The sequence below is a fragment of the Quercus robur genome, chromosome 3 (assembly GCF_932294415.1).
Source record: "Quercus robur chromosome 3, dhQueRobu3.1, whole genome shotgun sequence".
Taxonomy (NCBI): Eukaryota; Viridiplantae; Streptophyta; class Magnoliopsida; order Fagales; family Fagaceae; genus Quercus; species Quercus robur.
The window spans coordinates 65,820,070-65,835,935 of NC_065536.1; the positions used below are offsets into that span (position 1 = coordinate 65,820,070).

The window sequence follows — 15,866 nt, forward strand, 5'->3', positions numbered from 1 at the left end:
ACCATTTATATGTTTTTGTATTGTAATAGACCCAATCAAGAATTATCTCAAATGTTATGAGTAAGATGTGAAAAACTGAATAAATTTTGCAATGTTGCTAACAAGATTGTATTTCCAAACAACCATATTATGTGTATAAGAAAAATGATGTATATATCCGACACAAACACAAAAAAAAAAAAAAAAAAAAAAACTGTCTCTTTACTGATGCCACTTTTATCATGCATCAATTATAATACATCATATCAACAAAACAACTATGAGAAATATTTTATATCTTTGAATATGTTGATTTTAGTATGAGAAATTTGAAAGCTCCCATAAGTTTTTCTATAAAACACATTTTGTTAATTATTGTTGTATTGTACAAGGAGGTGAGGGAATTTTTAAAAGTCAAGGCCCTATGACCCCATCCTTCTGCTAGTGGATGGATCCCATAAATGCGTGATCCACCTCAGGTGGACCACCTGTGATATTGCATGTAAACGTTACACATAATACCATCTCCAATGCATGAGCCACCTTATTTACAATCTCTAAGGACCACCTATATGGCTACATGACTAAGGTCTCAAAAAATTCTCATTCTGAGTTGGTATTTTTTCATAGAATAATGCTACATAAGCAAAAAATTCTATAAGAGTTGAATTCACAAGTTTTTACTCATTTTTATTTGGTCCTACAGTTGACGTCACTATTTAATCTACCACTAATAATTTCACATTAGCATATTTATTATTTTTTTTTTTACCAAATTTTTATATCTAAAGACTTTCACACTCTTGAGGTTTGGAGTAATGCCCATTAGTTTAAAACTTTTCAAAACTGGCCAATGAATAACAATTTAGAGACCAAGCTAGGTTTAGGGTCCAAGTTAGACAATTTAAAAATGTCTTGAACCTGCTTAGCAGTAGTCAAAACCTTAAGGATATTAACCATACTTTATCCTATGATAATTGCACACAAAATTCCGCTGTAATATAAGAAATTATTAGGTCCATTGAAAGGATTACTGACGTGGTCTTTCCTATCCTCCCAACCATTAAAATGTTGTCATGGTCACTCACACATTTACATAGATGACATTGTCTCATTGATTAAGAAGACCATGTTAGCAATCTTATTGGTGAATCTAATAATTTCTCCTTTAATATGGAGTAGACTCCACAAATGTGGACTTGTTCGTCCTATGCGAAAGGAGTGTTGTAATTAGTAACCATTAACCAAAAAAAAAAAAAAAAAAAAAAATCCTTCTGATGACATTACTTGTTAATTTTTTTTTTATTCTTTGTGTTGATTAAAAAGCCCAGTCACACATTTACATAAATGGCATGACTTCACTAGTTAGAAAGACTATCCTAGTATTCCTTCCGATGAACCTAATAATATCTCCAATAATATGGGATTGACCCCACAAACGTGGACCTGTCCGTCCTATTTGAAAGGATTGTTGTAATTAGTAACCGTTAACAGGGGAAAAAAAAAAAAAATCCTCCTTTGAATCTTGGTTGGGGGTATCTTGGCAAAACCGTAATTTTATTAGTAATACTAATACAATTCATTTTGACTGAAAACCTTGAATTTCTCTGTAAAAACAGGAATTCCCAACTGGCAGAGAAACTAAAATCGGCACGACACCGTTTCTGCAATATTGTGCACACGCTCACCACCGTTTATCGGTACGGTTTTGGAAATCCAGAGAGAACACCAGAACCAGAACGAGAACGAGAGAGATGGAAAGAGCCGATCCTTCGTTTTTCCAAATCCCACTCCAAATTCCCACACAAACCGAGAACAAAGGTAACAAAAACAAACGATTCTGTTTTCCCAATTTCCATAAAAATTTCATCACTTTCCCCCCCTTTCCCTTAAAATCGTTAAATTCTCTTTTTCACGATTCTAATTTCTGATTCCTGAATTATAAGTATGTGAGTGTGATCATGAAATCAAGAAAATAAGAGAGAATTTGGGTTTGATATATAAGGTGAATTGTAATTACCAATTAAAGATTGAAATTTGTGTTCATATACACTTACTGGATGCGTCATTGTGTGATTACCAATACAATTAGTAGAAAGAGAAAATTTTGTGTTCATCATTTCTCATGTTAGTTGATGTTAGTGTGTGTGTGTGTATATAATATATATATGTGTGCATGCGCGTGTGTGCAATGCGTGCTATAATGAAAGGGAAATTCTTTACTTATAGGAAAAAAAAAAGAAAAAAAAAAATTCAAAGCTTTTATATGGATTGATGTGGAAGCCTGAAGGCATGTGTTATTATGCGGCGTGTAATTCCTTAAGAGAGTTTTTGTATAAGTTGTTTTGTTTGTGTAGCAGGGGTTGGAAAAAAAAAAATGGTCAAAATGTGTAGTAGTTTGATATTTTTCTTTTTTGTTGAGGAAAATAATAGTTTGACATTTTGGTTTGTGCAATGCATAAATATATGTTTGTCTATGTTTCTTTGGCCAGTTATTGCATTAGGATTGTTTTTCTGTAAACTTGTGACGAACAGTTTAGCGGTTTGATGAACAATAAGTTGTAATTCTATTAAGGGTAATCCGGTTTTTATGATGGGGTATTTTAATTTTTCTTGCATATGCTATGTGAAAGGGGTTGTGAAAATTTGCATATAAAAGAAATAAAAGAATATTTCAAAAATTAGAGTCAAGGATTTTTCCTACTTGTCATTCACATCACTGTTTTTGGGCAGACTCTTGTGTCGTTCCCATTATATGCCACACTTGCTATAAATCCCCCTTAAATAAATTGAATCCTGCACTTGTAGGAGTATGTAATTTATGATTCAATTCACTTTGGAACAAATGACAATATAGTTTATCTCGCTTTTTTGCAACCAAAAGTTTTATTTGTATCTCAATGTGTCCTTGGTTTTAGACTTTGTTTACTATCACATTACATAGAAGGATATTGACTTTGTAAATATGGACTATATTTACAGGTTTGATGTGAGCAACATGAGCTGTTTATAATTAACCTGGAGGAGAAATCTTTGAGGCTAAGTTTCATGGCATAGTGGTTCTTTCACAGGAGAATGTCCAACTCTGCAATTGTAGCAATTAATGCTCTTATCTAATCAGACCTTTTTTTCTGTCATGATGTGGAAATTTGCCTCAAATGCCATTGCAAGTATTGGACTGAAGAAAAAATCAGGGAAAAAATTGGTAGAGTCAAGTCGAGCTTCTCAAGACTGCTCAGATGATGAGGTGTGTTCGAATGCTAGCCGAGACGAAGGACTGGAATGCCCAATATGCTGGGAATCTTTCAACATCGTTGAGAATGTGCCCTATGTCTTATGGTGTGGTCACACTCTCTGCAAGAATTGTGTCCTAGGGCTTCAATTGGCTGTCTTGAAATTCCCTACTCAACAAATTAAGATTCCATACTTCGTTTCCTGTCCATGGTGCCACTTGATGTCATTACGGCTAGTTTGCAATGGAAATTTAAAGTTCCCTCGCAAGAACTTCTTTCTTCTATGGATGGTTGAGAGCTTGAATGGTGATCGGTCAAAGTCTGCTTTTTCCAGTGCGGAAAATCAATCAATATGGTCTCCAAGATGCAATTCTGCTATTGGAAATCAAGCTACCAATGGTAACCCTAGAAGGGCCCCTCCTCATTGCCCTGGACATCTGGGGTCTGGCAATGATAATGGTAGTAGTAATGTGGAGAGACGCCAATTTTCACTTCATAAATCTCTGGATTTTTTCATTCACTTTACATCCAAGTTCCCTTTGGTCATCATATTTCTTCTGATTGCCTTTTCTGTAGTACTTGGCTGTGCAGTCATTTTGGCCATCTACTTGATACTCACAGTCGTGTTTGCTATCCCATCTTTCTTGGTATTGTATTTTGCATACCCTACTTTGGAGAGGCTGGTAAGAGAAATAAACACATGAGATGTGGTTGGTTACTTGCCTCAGTAAACCCCGAAAAACTTGTACTTGCAACTTTTCTTTTCTAAAATCACCCCACTGCTTTGCATCTGAAACTGGTCAGTCTACTACTCCACTTTCCGACAATTTGACAGTTCAATGTTGTGAGGCTATTCAGATTGTCCTATGGTTTTGTGATGCTGTGGAAAGCTTCTAAGAGGCATGGTTTTGTATTGAATTTGTAAGTTTTGAGTTTCAGTTGTCAGTGATTAAATACCACTGTTCAATAGAAGTGGAGAACCAATTGTTATGAACTTGAATGTGCATAAAAATATATTTCCCAAGTGTGCTTCTGGTGGTGAATCTGGTGATTTCTGAAATTTTTGTTACTTCTTTGAGTAGTCTTGGTTTAATGCAAGCTTAAATGACTGTTTTTCAATCTTTAATCTGCTAGACTAATGGACCAAGTTTCTGTTAAAATCAGACTCTGTTCCAAGAACAACATTTGAAAAAATAGAGAAAGAAAAGGAAAAGGTCTTTTGAAGTGTAGCATATTGATATTCTCCTATTGTTGTTTGTATACAACTAAACTACACAAGAATCTTTGGGTGAGCATTTTTCTCCACTTTGCTTTGATCTTGTCCTGAAAATGGAATTAATTATTGGTGTGGGTGCTGAAGCATCTCACATATGAGAGTAATGTTCTTCTTTTGCCATACACTAGGCCAGGAGTAGTTGTTAATCATTGCCTACGATAGCACTGGGCAGCTATTGATTTATATGGATTCATATTTTTATATTCTTTTTAAAATACATACAAGTATTTTGGGAGAGTGCATATGATGCTTTATATAGGGAAGCTTTTTATAAGATTTTCTATCTCTATATGACCTCTCTTTTGTACAGATATCCTTTAATTTTGTTAAAAGCTTGACTAATAATCATGGTTGCATGAATTTGGTACTAAATAAGAAAAAAAAAATCCTTTTTAATAGAGATTTTCCGTTGTCCATGAATGACATAATGTTGTAATCATGGATTAGTAAATTAGAATCTGTGTAATTAATAGATGCAGTATATTACCTGAACTCCTACAGGTGACTCTTTGATATGGAACGAAAAATCTTATAAAGAAGTTTCCAGTGTATTACAATTGCCACTTTGAGCTAGTTAAGAAATTTTGAAATAAATAATTACATTTGTAGAACTTCAAAGATTGCCTTTGTCCCTGAAAAACCAGGTAAACTGGTCAAATTCATAAGCAGAGACATGTCTTAGGAACTTTCCCTGTAGTTCTAATTATGTTTGCCTTTTCTTTTGCCTTTAACTCTTCATCCTTTCGCCTTTCTTCTGCCTGCACTTTTGCTGCTCCTGCAACCTGGTTAATATATTCCATCTCAGTGCGAAATTTTTCTAAAGCTTTTACTCTTCTTCGTTCCACTTCACTCTGCATCCAAGAAGAGATTATCAGACCCTATCTATTCATTTTTAATTAACTAATGAAAAGATAATGAAGAAAAACCTCTGTCTTATCTAGTCGGCGTCTGGCTTTTGCTTTCTTCTTTTCCTCCCAGGAAAATATTGTGGAATTTATCTTCTCGTACCTGAAATTCTTTCTGTTAGTGTTCATATTTTTAATTGCTTCTAATGTAGGCATTGCAGCAAAAATTTCAGCACATAATTTTATTTTTTATAGTTTTATTTATTTATTTTTGCTTGGGTGTAATGTCTACCATACAATCTTGATAACTCAGGATGATTTGTTTCATATTCACTTTGGCTTTAAATTTTATAGTTCAGTAGACCACTCTCAAAGTGAATAAGTACCGTTCTTTGATCTTAGCCAACTCAGCTTTCTCCCAAGCTTCTGCTTCTGTTTCTTCTGCTCTAAATCTCATTGGACTCTGCCCTTTGGAGTCAGTTGGTGGGATTTCAGCTCTCATTGAACTCTGCCTTCGAGTTTCAGTTAGTGGGATTTCAGCTCTCATTGAACTCTGCCTTTGAGTTTCAGTTGATGGCATTTCTAGATTAATGGTGGCAGGCAGATCAGGTTTTGGTGCTGCAGTTTCAGGTTGTATGCTGTCAGTTTTTTTCAAGTTCTCAGCAAAAGTTGGAGTCTTTTTCATTGAAGGGGCAGGCCCAATGGATTTCTGTTTTTGGGGTGTCTTTCCAATTGCTGCAGCAGTTTCTGGCACCTTGGTATCTTTGCCTTCAGGAAGTCTCATTGAAGTTTCACCTAATAAAAACCATCTCATAAACTTTTGTTTGAAATAGCATGATCAGGAACTCATAGATAACTGGCAATTCTCATGCTTTGCATCTTTACCTGAGAATCGCTTGGATGCTCTACCAGGTTCTAGCGCTGAACGTGTTGTATCCTCCTTATTGCTCTTGCTTCTGATAAAAGAGGTTTCAGGGCGTTCACTCGTCTTTTTCTGATCTGGGATGTCTGGTTCTTCAAGTGTGGCGATGGCAAATGTAGCAGCTGCCACTGCGGTTACATGCTCTATTATGCTGCTTGAATCGTAATCTTGACTCATTTGCCTGTTGAACAGTCTCTGGAACCAGTTCTGGGATTTCTTCTTCTCTGTAAACACACCAGTAAGGTTTCTGATTTTTGCCTCATCCTTATATGTCACATTTCATCATATATATATATACACATACTAGTCGCTAACCCGTGCGATGTATGAGAAAATTCTTAGAAATGCTAAAATTTATTTTATCAAATTAAATGGTTTTTTTTTTTTTTTTTTTTTTTTTGGGTCCATTCAATGAGAAAATGAATGTCACTATTAATGGTGATTTTAGAAAGATCTTGTTAAAAGCTGAATACAATAATTTAATCTATATCCAAAAGACTAAATAATGTTTTTGGACAGTTAAGAGAAATATAGTTAAGATAAATGAACCAGCCGAATACAATAATTTAATTTGTATCCAAAAGACTAAATAATGTTTTTGGATGGTTGAGGGAAATTTAGTTAAGATAAATGAACCTTTTCGCTATGGATTTTAAGGAATAAGTTATACAAATGGTTAATGGTAGTAGTAGTCGGGGTCATGCTCAGATGCAGCTGTTTAGGGATATAGTTGATGAATGTGGATTCATAGACATGAATGGGCAAGTGGTTGTGTCTATGGCTGAAACGTTCCCACTGCCTTTTCCGGTGATAGCAGTGGAGATCATAGCTGCAACTAAAGCTCTCCGTTTTGCAAATGATCTTGGTTTGCCCTCTATTGTGCTAGAAGGAGATTCCAAGATTACTATAGATGCTCTAGCAAGTGAGAACTTGTCTTTGACAGAATATGGACACTTGGTTGATGAAGCAAAAGAGCTTGCTAGGGATTTTATGTATATTGAATTCAATCATGTATTGAGACAAAAGAATAGTGCAACCCATAACATTGCTAGACATGCAAGACATGTTAGTGAGTATTCGGTGTGGATGGAGGATGTTCCTCCCCATCTTTTTTCTGTAATTCAAGTCGATTCGGTTTATGTTTGAATAAATTTACAGTGTTGTTTTTCAAAAAAAAAAAAAAAAAAAATTATGGCACTAATATTCAAAGGAATACACATAATTCATTAGAATGAGAAGGATTTGAGCTCAAACATCACCAACAACCAAATAAATGAGATCTTCACTCAGTACTAACAATAAATTCTCATTAATCTAGTGCAATATAAAACAAATGTAGATTTTATAGAAATATCCTAAAATACGTATACAATATATCTTACTCTCATATTCAATCAAGATGCATCAACAACATATTATTTCCATGTTTTTTTTTTTGATAGGTAACTACATATTATTTCCATGTTTTGCAAAAACAGGACTTTATATTGATTGAATCAAGATGCATCTACTACATATTATTTCAATGTGTAATGCCATCATTGAGCACTATCTTTGTGAAAAATTCAAATCATGAGTCTGAGTTCGAGGATAATCCGATAATAGCCTAAACGAACTGTTTTGTGTGCCTAAAAACAATAAGCACAAATATTCCATGTTTATCAGAACAAATAAAAACCAAAAAAGACCAATTTTTTTCAAACTAAATAAACAACCTTTTGGAATTGCAGTAGATGAAGAAGAGGTAACAGAAAAGGCTTCTGGAAACTAATTATAAATCAAAAGCTTAATTAAAATCAACTCATAAGAAAACAATAATTATATTATAAAGAAAGAGAGATAAACATTGGGTTATTGCCTGAACAAAACCTTGTCTTGTAGGTAAAACCTATCAAATGTAATGTGACAATAATATAAACATGAATTATTCACCTGATTCCAAATAAATTCTTAACTTAAACTGCCACTATGACAATTCTTAAATCATGCAATCAAAAAATTATGAATTTAATTCACAATTCAAACATAATTTACATTTTTTTTTTTTTTGGTGCTCTCTAATTAAATATTTGATTAAACTTGTTTTAAAATGGGAATCTGGTACCTTAAGAGCATCTCCAGGAGCATATGCATAGCCAAAATATAGCTAATATTTGCTCAAAATCTCTACTGTTCACTACTCCAGCAGCTTCTCTATTCCTCGATTTTTTTTTGCTAATGAACAGTAGCCCATCAGGTCTGATGGGCTACTGTTCATTACTATTAAATTTCTTGAATAAAATATTAGAACAGTACTTATTATATTAATTCTTTCTCTCTCCCAGATTTCTTTCTCTCTCTCATTCTCTCCGTTCCTTCTTCTTCTTTTTTTTCCTCTCATTCTCTCATTCACTCTGTTGCCGTTGCTTCTTTTTTTCTCATAAACCAAATGAAATCAGAAAAATAAAAGAAAAAAAAAAAGAAAAAAGAGAAGAGAGAGACCTGTTCATGAGCAAAATAATTAATCCAAACACAAAACACAAAACACAAAACAAAATCCAATTCTTAAAATAAAGTTGAATCAGAACAAGCAAATATGAAAAAAAAAAAAAAAAAAACAAGCCGATCTGACCCAAGCCGATCGGTGGGGAGGACGACGAGCGGCGGTGGAGATGCTGAGCGGCGGTGGAGATGCTGAGCAGCGGTGGAGGCCCAAGCCGATCTCTCTCTCTCTCTCTCTCTCTCTGATGTGAAGCACTGGAAAGTCTGGAATGTTCTTGAGAGGTGAATAAGAAAATAAAAAGAAGGGGGCTGTGTGTCTTGTGTGGAAAAGAAAAATAAGAAAAAGAAAAAAGAAATGAAACGGTGGATGAAAATGAAAGGAAAGGATGAAAAATAATATAAAAAATAAAAAATTCTAATTGAAAAATACTACAATAATATTTTTACAATAAATTTTAAGTAACAGATTATTATTATTAGTTAATATTGGTGAGTAAAAAAATAATTTCAGTGGTAGGTTTAAATTAGAACTAGTAACAATTTTCTACATAAATTTTGTTGTAAAATTATTGCGTAAAATGTTGTGAACATAACACTTCTCATTGAAAAATATAATTGTTAAAAAAAGAATAAATGATAATTAAAAAAAGAATAAATAATAAATGAAGAAATAATATTTAAATGAGATAGAGAATGTGATAGAGAATCTGTTGGAAGTGTATTTGAAAAAGTGTGTAGGTAAAAGCTAAATATCACTGTTCATTCTCTAAACAGTACAAAAATTTACTGAAGCTGCTGGAAATGTTCTAAGTATTCCACAAATTTCTTTTATTTTATAAACATACACGAATTTTGAGCCTCATTTAAAGATGCGTATTTTCTTCTAAATGAAAATCCAAATGAGAGAGTTTTTATTCTCCAGAACATGAAATTTATTCCTCCAGTGAGTCATTTCATATTACAATTGAAAACTCTCTAAACCTTGCATTGTCAACTAGACAGAGAGATATTCTCCTACAGATCAAGGCTATGATGAAAAGGGAAAACTATTATCAAATTTAAGGGAAAAGAAAATGAATGTCATAAAATCCTTATGCAAAACTAAAATGCACATTTTTTTTCTTAATGAAAATATAGTGGTATGAGCCTAAGAAGGGACAGTCATGCATAATTTTACATGATAAGCTACAACTTTAAAATGCAAAAAATAACCCTCTTACTAATTAGCCAAAAAGGTCATATCACAATGTTTTAACTTAATTTTTCCTTGGAGAAAAATCAGTTAACATGCATCCTAAAATAACGATTCCTAAGTCCTAACAAATCCAATCAGTGGGAATGCTTCAACATTAAATTATTCAAATCTAAAAGGGATATCAAATTAGACACACTGAGGTTGATGAAACATGTGAGTCAAGCTTGAATTCAGGCCAATTAGCTTCTATATACTCAATAATAAAACATGTGTTTTGTTTACCCAAATTTTTAGGCCTTTGTTCATGATTAAGCATTATGGAATCTAAAAATATGTTGTAGCTTCTCCTTAAGTCAGAGTTTGTGTTCAAATTTCAATATTGATCTTCAATAGCCTACTATTGGGTTCCTTTATCTAATAATAGTTTATATTTTTTTTTAATAAAAAACTATATTCCACTAAATATAGTAATAGGGAGAACCAATAGTCTAGTAGAGACTGTGTTTTAAAACAGGTACATTATACCTTTGTGTGTGAGGTATGGTTGAAAAAGGAAGAAAACTTTTTGCTAATTTATTAACCCTGGTCAAACTGTGTATATACTGTAGAAAGGAGAATACGTGTCCATTCATTAGATCTTCATAATGGACACTGTACAGAAATCAATCAAATTCTGGAATTAGAACAAAATAGTCAGGTATTTTATTTTAAAGGTGGTGTCTAACACATAACAGATTGGGTTGTCAGGTTGTTTGGTTTTTCCTTTACAAATAATGTACTGTAGTTGTTTTTCCTTTCTTTCTCATTAACAAAATTAGTATTGTTTCTGAGAAAAGTTTGAACTTTGTGCGATTGAAGAATAGCTTAATTTTATCATTCTGAGTATGAAACAAATTATGAGTAGCAAAAAAACTTTTTTAAGTTAATTGAAAGGGAAAAATATTATGCTTACTTTTAAACACAAAGAATTGTGTGCTTCGGCAATAGTCTGACAAGAATTGTGTGTTTTAAGTGGCTTTATAATACATTGTAATCTCAAAGGTTTTCAAACAAAAATGTATACTCAAAACTTCTATCCCTTTAAAATTCATTACAACAATATGGGCCACTCACATTGGAGAGAGAGAGAAAGAGAAAGAGATCTTACCTGTCAAAGTCTCTGTTTCAGCTGCTCTAGAAAGTAATATCCATTGGATTAGTAATAATGCCACAGTCGCTGCACAATAAAACATATGTTCCAACTGTTTAAAAGAAACACTTTATCTTCTCACAATGAGTTATTGAAAAATCAAAGACTCTTAAGCAACAAACTTTTATTTTGCCTAACAACTTTGCTGAGTTAAATTTACTTTTTAAAAATTTTTAAAATGAAATATACTAACAACAGAAGAGTCATTTTTTGTTTCTCTTTTTTCTTTTATTTAGCAAGCAAACAGAACAATGAACCAATATAGATTCCATAATCAAAACTATCTACATCACACTAATAGTGCAATACATGTATTAGTAAAAAAAGTATACATGCCTTTATGGCAAACACCATTCAGAATTTAATTATATACATTACATCAACTATTCCTTCGCACTTATTTTGTAAGGTCAGCAATGTATTCTCAACTCAATAGAGAATACCTTCTAATGGTGATTACATTATTGTAAAAAAGATTAAAAATGATTTGTAACACAAGTTTTAACAGTTTAAAGGATTCTTTGTTTCCTCTTCCTCTTTTGTTAATCTGCAAAAGTCAATGAATAGTTTTTTTGGTTCTTCATAGTTGCAGATTTAGCTGTGTGTTGTACCTCACTTGTATCACCTACTTTTTGAAATTTAACAGAATCACCATCTTCTTCACTTGGTAAGTTGTTGATAGAATCTTTTGTAGCATCACTCATATAACACTGTTAATAGAATTAAAATGGTGTGAAATGTATTATGATATGTATAAGGCACATTAAAAATGTTTAATATTATTATTTAAATGTAATATAAAATTACTTACATCAGTTATTTTATCAAGTCTAATTGAATATGAAACTTTATATCCAACTAAACTGAAAATACTTAATGCAAAGACGAAATTAAAACCCAAAATAAGATTATCAAAATACCATGTTCTTCTTAAACCCCTTCATTCACTTCACTGAACCCACAACTCTCTCTCAATGATAAATTTCAAATTTGCAGAGAAAATAAAAAATTTTAATCCCAATGCACAAACCCACCATGAAATAAATTATAATCAAATCAGACCTAGTTCATTTCAAAATTTATGTTCAAGAACACCAAGCCACCTCTAAATTAGACCCAAATTCATTCTCAATGAAAATTTTCAAATTTGCAAATTAAGAATTCCCAAACTCTAATGTCAATGTACAAACCCACCATAAATGAATCATAAAAAAGTCATACCTATTTTTTAGTTTTCCCTAAACTTTTCAAATACACAATCTCAAAGACTATTGTAATTCAATTATATTTGTATACATATTAAGTGATTATAACTTGGATCAAATTTAAACTTGAAAACCCTTATGGAACCCAATAAAAATTATAATCTAAAACTTCCTTTCAAAGTTTGAATATATCTCTAAATCAAAGGCTCACAGATCAGTGCCTAAATAGAAACCTAAGAAAAAAAAATTCAAATTTACAAAGGGAAGGAAATCCCTTTGAAAAACTAAGGGAAAAACAAATCAAAATTTACACTGAGGTTGTGCTAATTTTTTGGGGAAATTACACTTTACCACCCTAAACTATGCACTAGATTACATTTTACATCCTAAACTATTCGAATGTACACTTTGCACCCTAAACTATCACACTCATTACACTTTGCACCCTAGTGTTATTTTTGCTATTATGTTTAACGAAATCCTATTACACATGACAAGCACATGCCTTCTTGCTTAGGTGGAACAAACTTATGAAACAAAGTATTGATACAAATAAAACAATTGGTGAAGAATAAAGAGACAAATTGAAACTGCTAAATACACAAAGTTAACAATTGGAAGAAGATCCTTTATTAGCAAAACCGATGTAACTAATATAGTGATAACTGCCATAAGAGTCCCCATCATGTCTACTTACTTTTCCAACATCAAAATCAATACAGAGCAGTTATAATCATCTTTAACATTCAAACTCTCTCATGTACCCCAAAATCAAACAACAAAAATGATAAGAATTCTTAAGATAATTTAGGACAACATCAAATTCTTCATTGGGGAAATTTAAACAAACATATAGAGAACAAACACAAAGATGTCAATAACAATGAACTAAGAGAAAACCTTTAAACCCACATTGCTAATTGCTCACACACAGATACCTTCATGAAATAAGTATTATCCAAAATTACATAATAAAGAGTCTTAAAAAAAAATTAGAAGAAGAGCATCCGGTGGGACTAAGGGGTCATAGGCATAGACTTGTAGTGGGCACCATTCAAGTCACTGTTACAATGTTGCTTGGGTAGATAGATACAGATTCTAACCAAAACTAATAGGTTGTTTGGACGAATGGGGAGTAGAGGGAAGTAGAGTAGAGGGAGAAAGAGTAAGTTAAATTACCTTGTTTGGATATTTTTTGAGGGAGGAGAGGGAGGAATTTGGAGGGGTTTTAATTTCTTCTAACCTCTCATTTTTAATTCTCCCAAATTGGAGAGATTTGGAGGGAGAGCAGAGTATAGAATGCTTAACTAAATGAATTACCAAATTTACCATTACCATATTAACAAAATTACAAACTATGAAAATGCTAATTATTCACCTCCCCTTACTTGATTTAAAAAACATTTAAACAAGATGGAGGATAATCATTCCCCTCTACTCTCCTCCTCTCTACTCGAGCCACCAAAATTACACAAACATTCACCCCAAAGGAGAAGAATATAAGAAAGAAAATCCCAAGCACTACAATTGAGAAGGAAAAACAATAGAGGTCAGTTTTTCCGGCAATGCGTTTGTTGGCTGACGGTGGCGGCAGGCTAGTGAAGTTTCATAGAGGAAAAAGGGGCATGAGAAGTAAAAAATTGAAGAGAAGTTGAATATATATATAGACACAATAAAGTGGTTACCCACTGAAACGGTGTTGGGGGGGGGGGGGGGGGGGGGGGAGAGGGGATGGTGAGGTTAAAACTAATTGATTTGGCCTATTTGCTGGTTTTTTTATTTTTTTTTAATAATTTTTTTATGAAAAGGTTTATTTGCTGATTTGTCACTATTTTAAATAATTTTTTTTTTTTTTTTTTTTTTTGCCTATAACTACTGCCCAATGGTACTAAGAATATTAAAACATTTTACATAAACCACAAAACAAAAAGTCACAAGGTTTTGGTGTTTTTAAATGCAAATGTGGCAGTAATTTATGTAGCCATATATAATTTATTTATTTTACCTTTAAAACTTTGAGTCTGTTGAGGTGGTATTCTTCCATCCCTGATGTTGCCAGCCTCTTCTGTCTTTTGGCGTTGTATGCCAGAATATCCCCCCCTAATAGAACTGGTTAGTTATTAACATTTGAAGCTTTTCAGCCTATGCAACTAATGAGAATTATGTGCATTTGGCTAGCTTATTTGTTTAAAAGTGAGATAAAGCTGACTTCAAGCAAATAACTTAGCTTTTTTACCTCTAAGCAAATAAGCTAACAGCAAAAAAACTGCTGCCAAATTCAATAGCATAATCAGATAAGGGGTAGCATAATCAGATAAAGACAGCGCCTCATGAAGTAAAGGCCATTAGTCCAAATCTTCCCTTTCATTAGGTCAAAGCTTATAGAAAAATATTTTAACTATCATAAATTGTAACATTTATTATAAACCCAATAAATGAGTGATGATGGTGAGAGAGTTACATTTGTGATAATTCAGAAAGTAGAAATCCATATGAGCGGATTTTTAGAATATCTCATATATCTTCAAGAATTTAGTTCTTAAAGTATTTCATAGTTAAGAACCGGAGTTACCTTAGTTGTTTGACCAAAGAATCCATGGTTTAAGACAAAGCCTGTTCTGGAACTTCTGCTTCAGCGATGATTTGCAATCCATGGCTTTGGGGTTTATTTGAAGGAGAAGCATGCTAAAAGATAGAGATGCTTGTGAAGGTTGGACTTAGGATGTGCCATTAGTGCAGGGTAGGCAAGCAAAGTTGGGAATGCTTTGCATGTCACGCGTGGTTTTGAATCTCAATGACCTTTTGAGTGAAGCAAAGTATTCTTTCTTTCCCTTAATGCTTAACTTTCAATGTGGAAAGCTGATCTTTACCCTTATCCTCATTTTTTTTCCCCTTTCAATGTGAAAACTTACGTGATTGTTGTTGGGCTAAGATAGCTTGACCCCATTTAATTAATTTAATTACCCAAGTTGATTAATTAGGTTAAATTGCATGCAAATCGTGAAGGCACTAACAAATCACCAATTAAACTAAATGCAACGGAAATTAAATTGACACGGTGATTTGTGGACAAATGGGGAAAACTTCTCGCAAGGCAAAAACCCCACCGGGGTGATTTTTAGGTTACCACTCCCAAGAATCCACTAATCAACAATCAAGTGGTTACAAGTATAAATAATCTTACCACTACCCTGGCCTATCTTGAAATACCAACCTACAATTGAACCTTTGCTCCAATACCCAATTGGACTTAATCTTGTAGTAGCCTCCTTTCCTTTGATGCATAAATCTCCAATTTGTGACTACCCATTTTGCATGGATCCCAGTACATGACTAACTCCAACAACTTGAATGGATGTTATTGGCTACAAAGTTCTTCATTTTATTAGCAATGAAGACCAGGAAGCACTTGATTACAAAATCCTAAGGCGTATAAACGCAGTAGCTTTTCAGAGAGAAAAATAAACTCTAGGTCTCTATATCCGTGTGTGACGGCTTTTAAAATAAGCCTTATATATGTCTACGGTTGTAAGAAAAGAAA

General features: G+C 33.0%; 2 protein-coding genes across 3 annotated transcripts; one reads left to right on the top strand and one right to left on the bottom strand.

Annotated features, from left to right (window-relative positions):
• The first annotated feature begins 1,506 nt into the window (after positions 1-1,506).
• Positions 1,507-4,255, top strand: LOC126718957 (uncharacterized). The gene is made up of 2 exons (XM_050421381.1): positions 1,507-1,800; positions 2,962-4,255. The coding sequence occupies exon 2, from the start codon at positions 3,083-3,085 to the stop codon at positions 3,914-3,916; it is 834 nt and encodes a 277-aa protein (XP_050277338.1). The 5' UTR covers positions 1,507-1,800; positions 2,962-3,082; the 3' UTR covers positions 3,917-4,255.
• A 741-nt stretch (positions 4,256-4,996) lies between these two features.
• On the bottom strand, positions 4,997-15,059 carry LOC126718955 (remorin 1.4-like). 2 transcript variants are annotated; one of them, XM_050421377.1, is made up of 7 exons: positions 14,898-15,059; positions 14,331-14,425; positions 11,079-11,147; positions 6,219-6,479; positions 5,720-6,128; positions 5,415-5,496; positions 4,997-5,339 (listed from the first exon to the last, which is right to left on the bottom strand). In XM_050421377.1, the coding sequence occupies exons 1-7, from the start codon at positions 14,921-14,923 to the stop codon at positions 5,148-5,150; spliced, it is 1,134 nt and encodes a 377-aa protein (XP_050277334.1). In that variant the 5' UTR covers positions 14,924-15,059; the 3' UTR covers positions 4,997-5,147. The 2 variants fall into 2 exon arrangements, with proteins under 2 accessions (XP_050277334.1, XP_050277333.1); XM_050421376.1 differs by having other exon boundaries at positions 14,331-14,434; positions 14,898-15,055.
• Between the last annotated feature and the right edge of the window lie 807 nt (positions 15,060-15,866).

Excerpts from the sequence above, each read along its gene's own strand:
- LOC126718957 (XM_050421381.1), top strand. The coding sequence starts at position 3,083 with ATGCTCTTATCTAATCAGACCTTTTTTTCTGTCATGATGTGGAAATTT.
- LOC126718955 (XM_050421376.1), bottom strand. The coding sequence starts at position 14,923 with ATGGATTCTTTGGTCAAACAACTAAG. Across the intron at positions 14,435-14,897 it reads TCTTTGGTCAAACAACTAAG|TTCTATTAGGGGGGGATATT; the intron begins GTAACTCCGGTT and ends ATAACTAACCAG. Across the intron at positions 6,129-6,218 it reads AGCATCCAAGCGATTCTCAG|GTGAAACTTCAATGAGACTT; the intron begins GTAAAGATGCAA and ends GGTTTTTATTAG.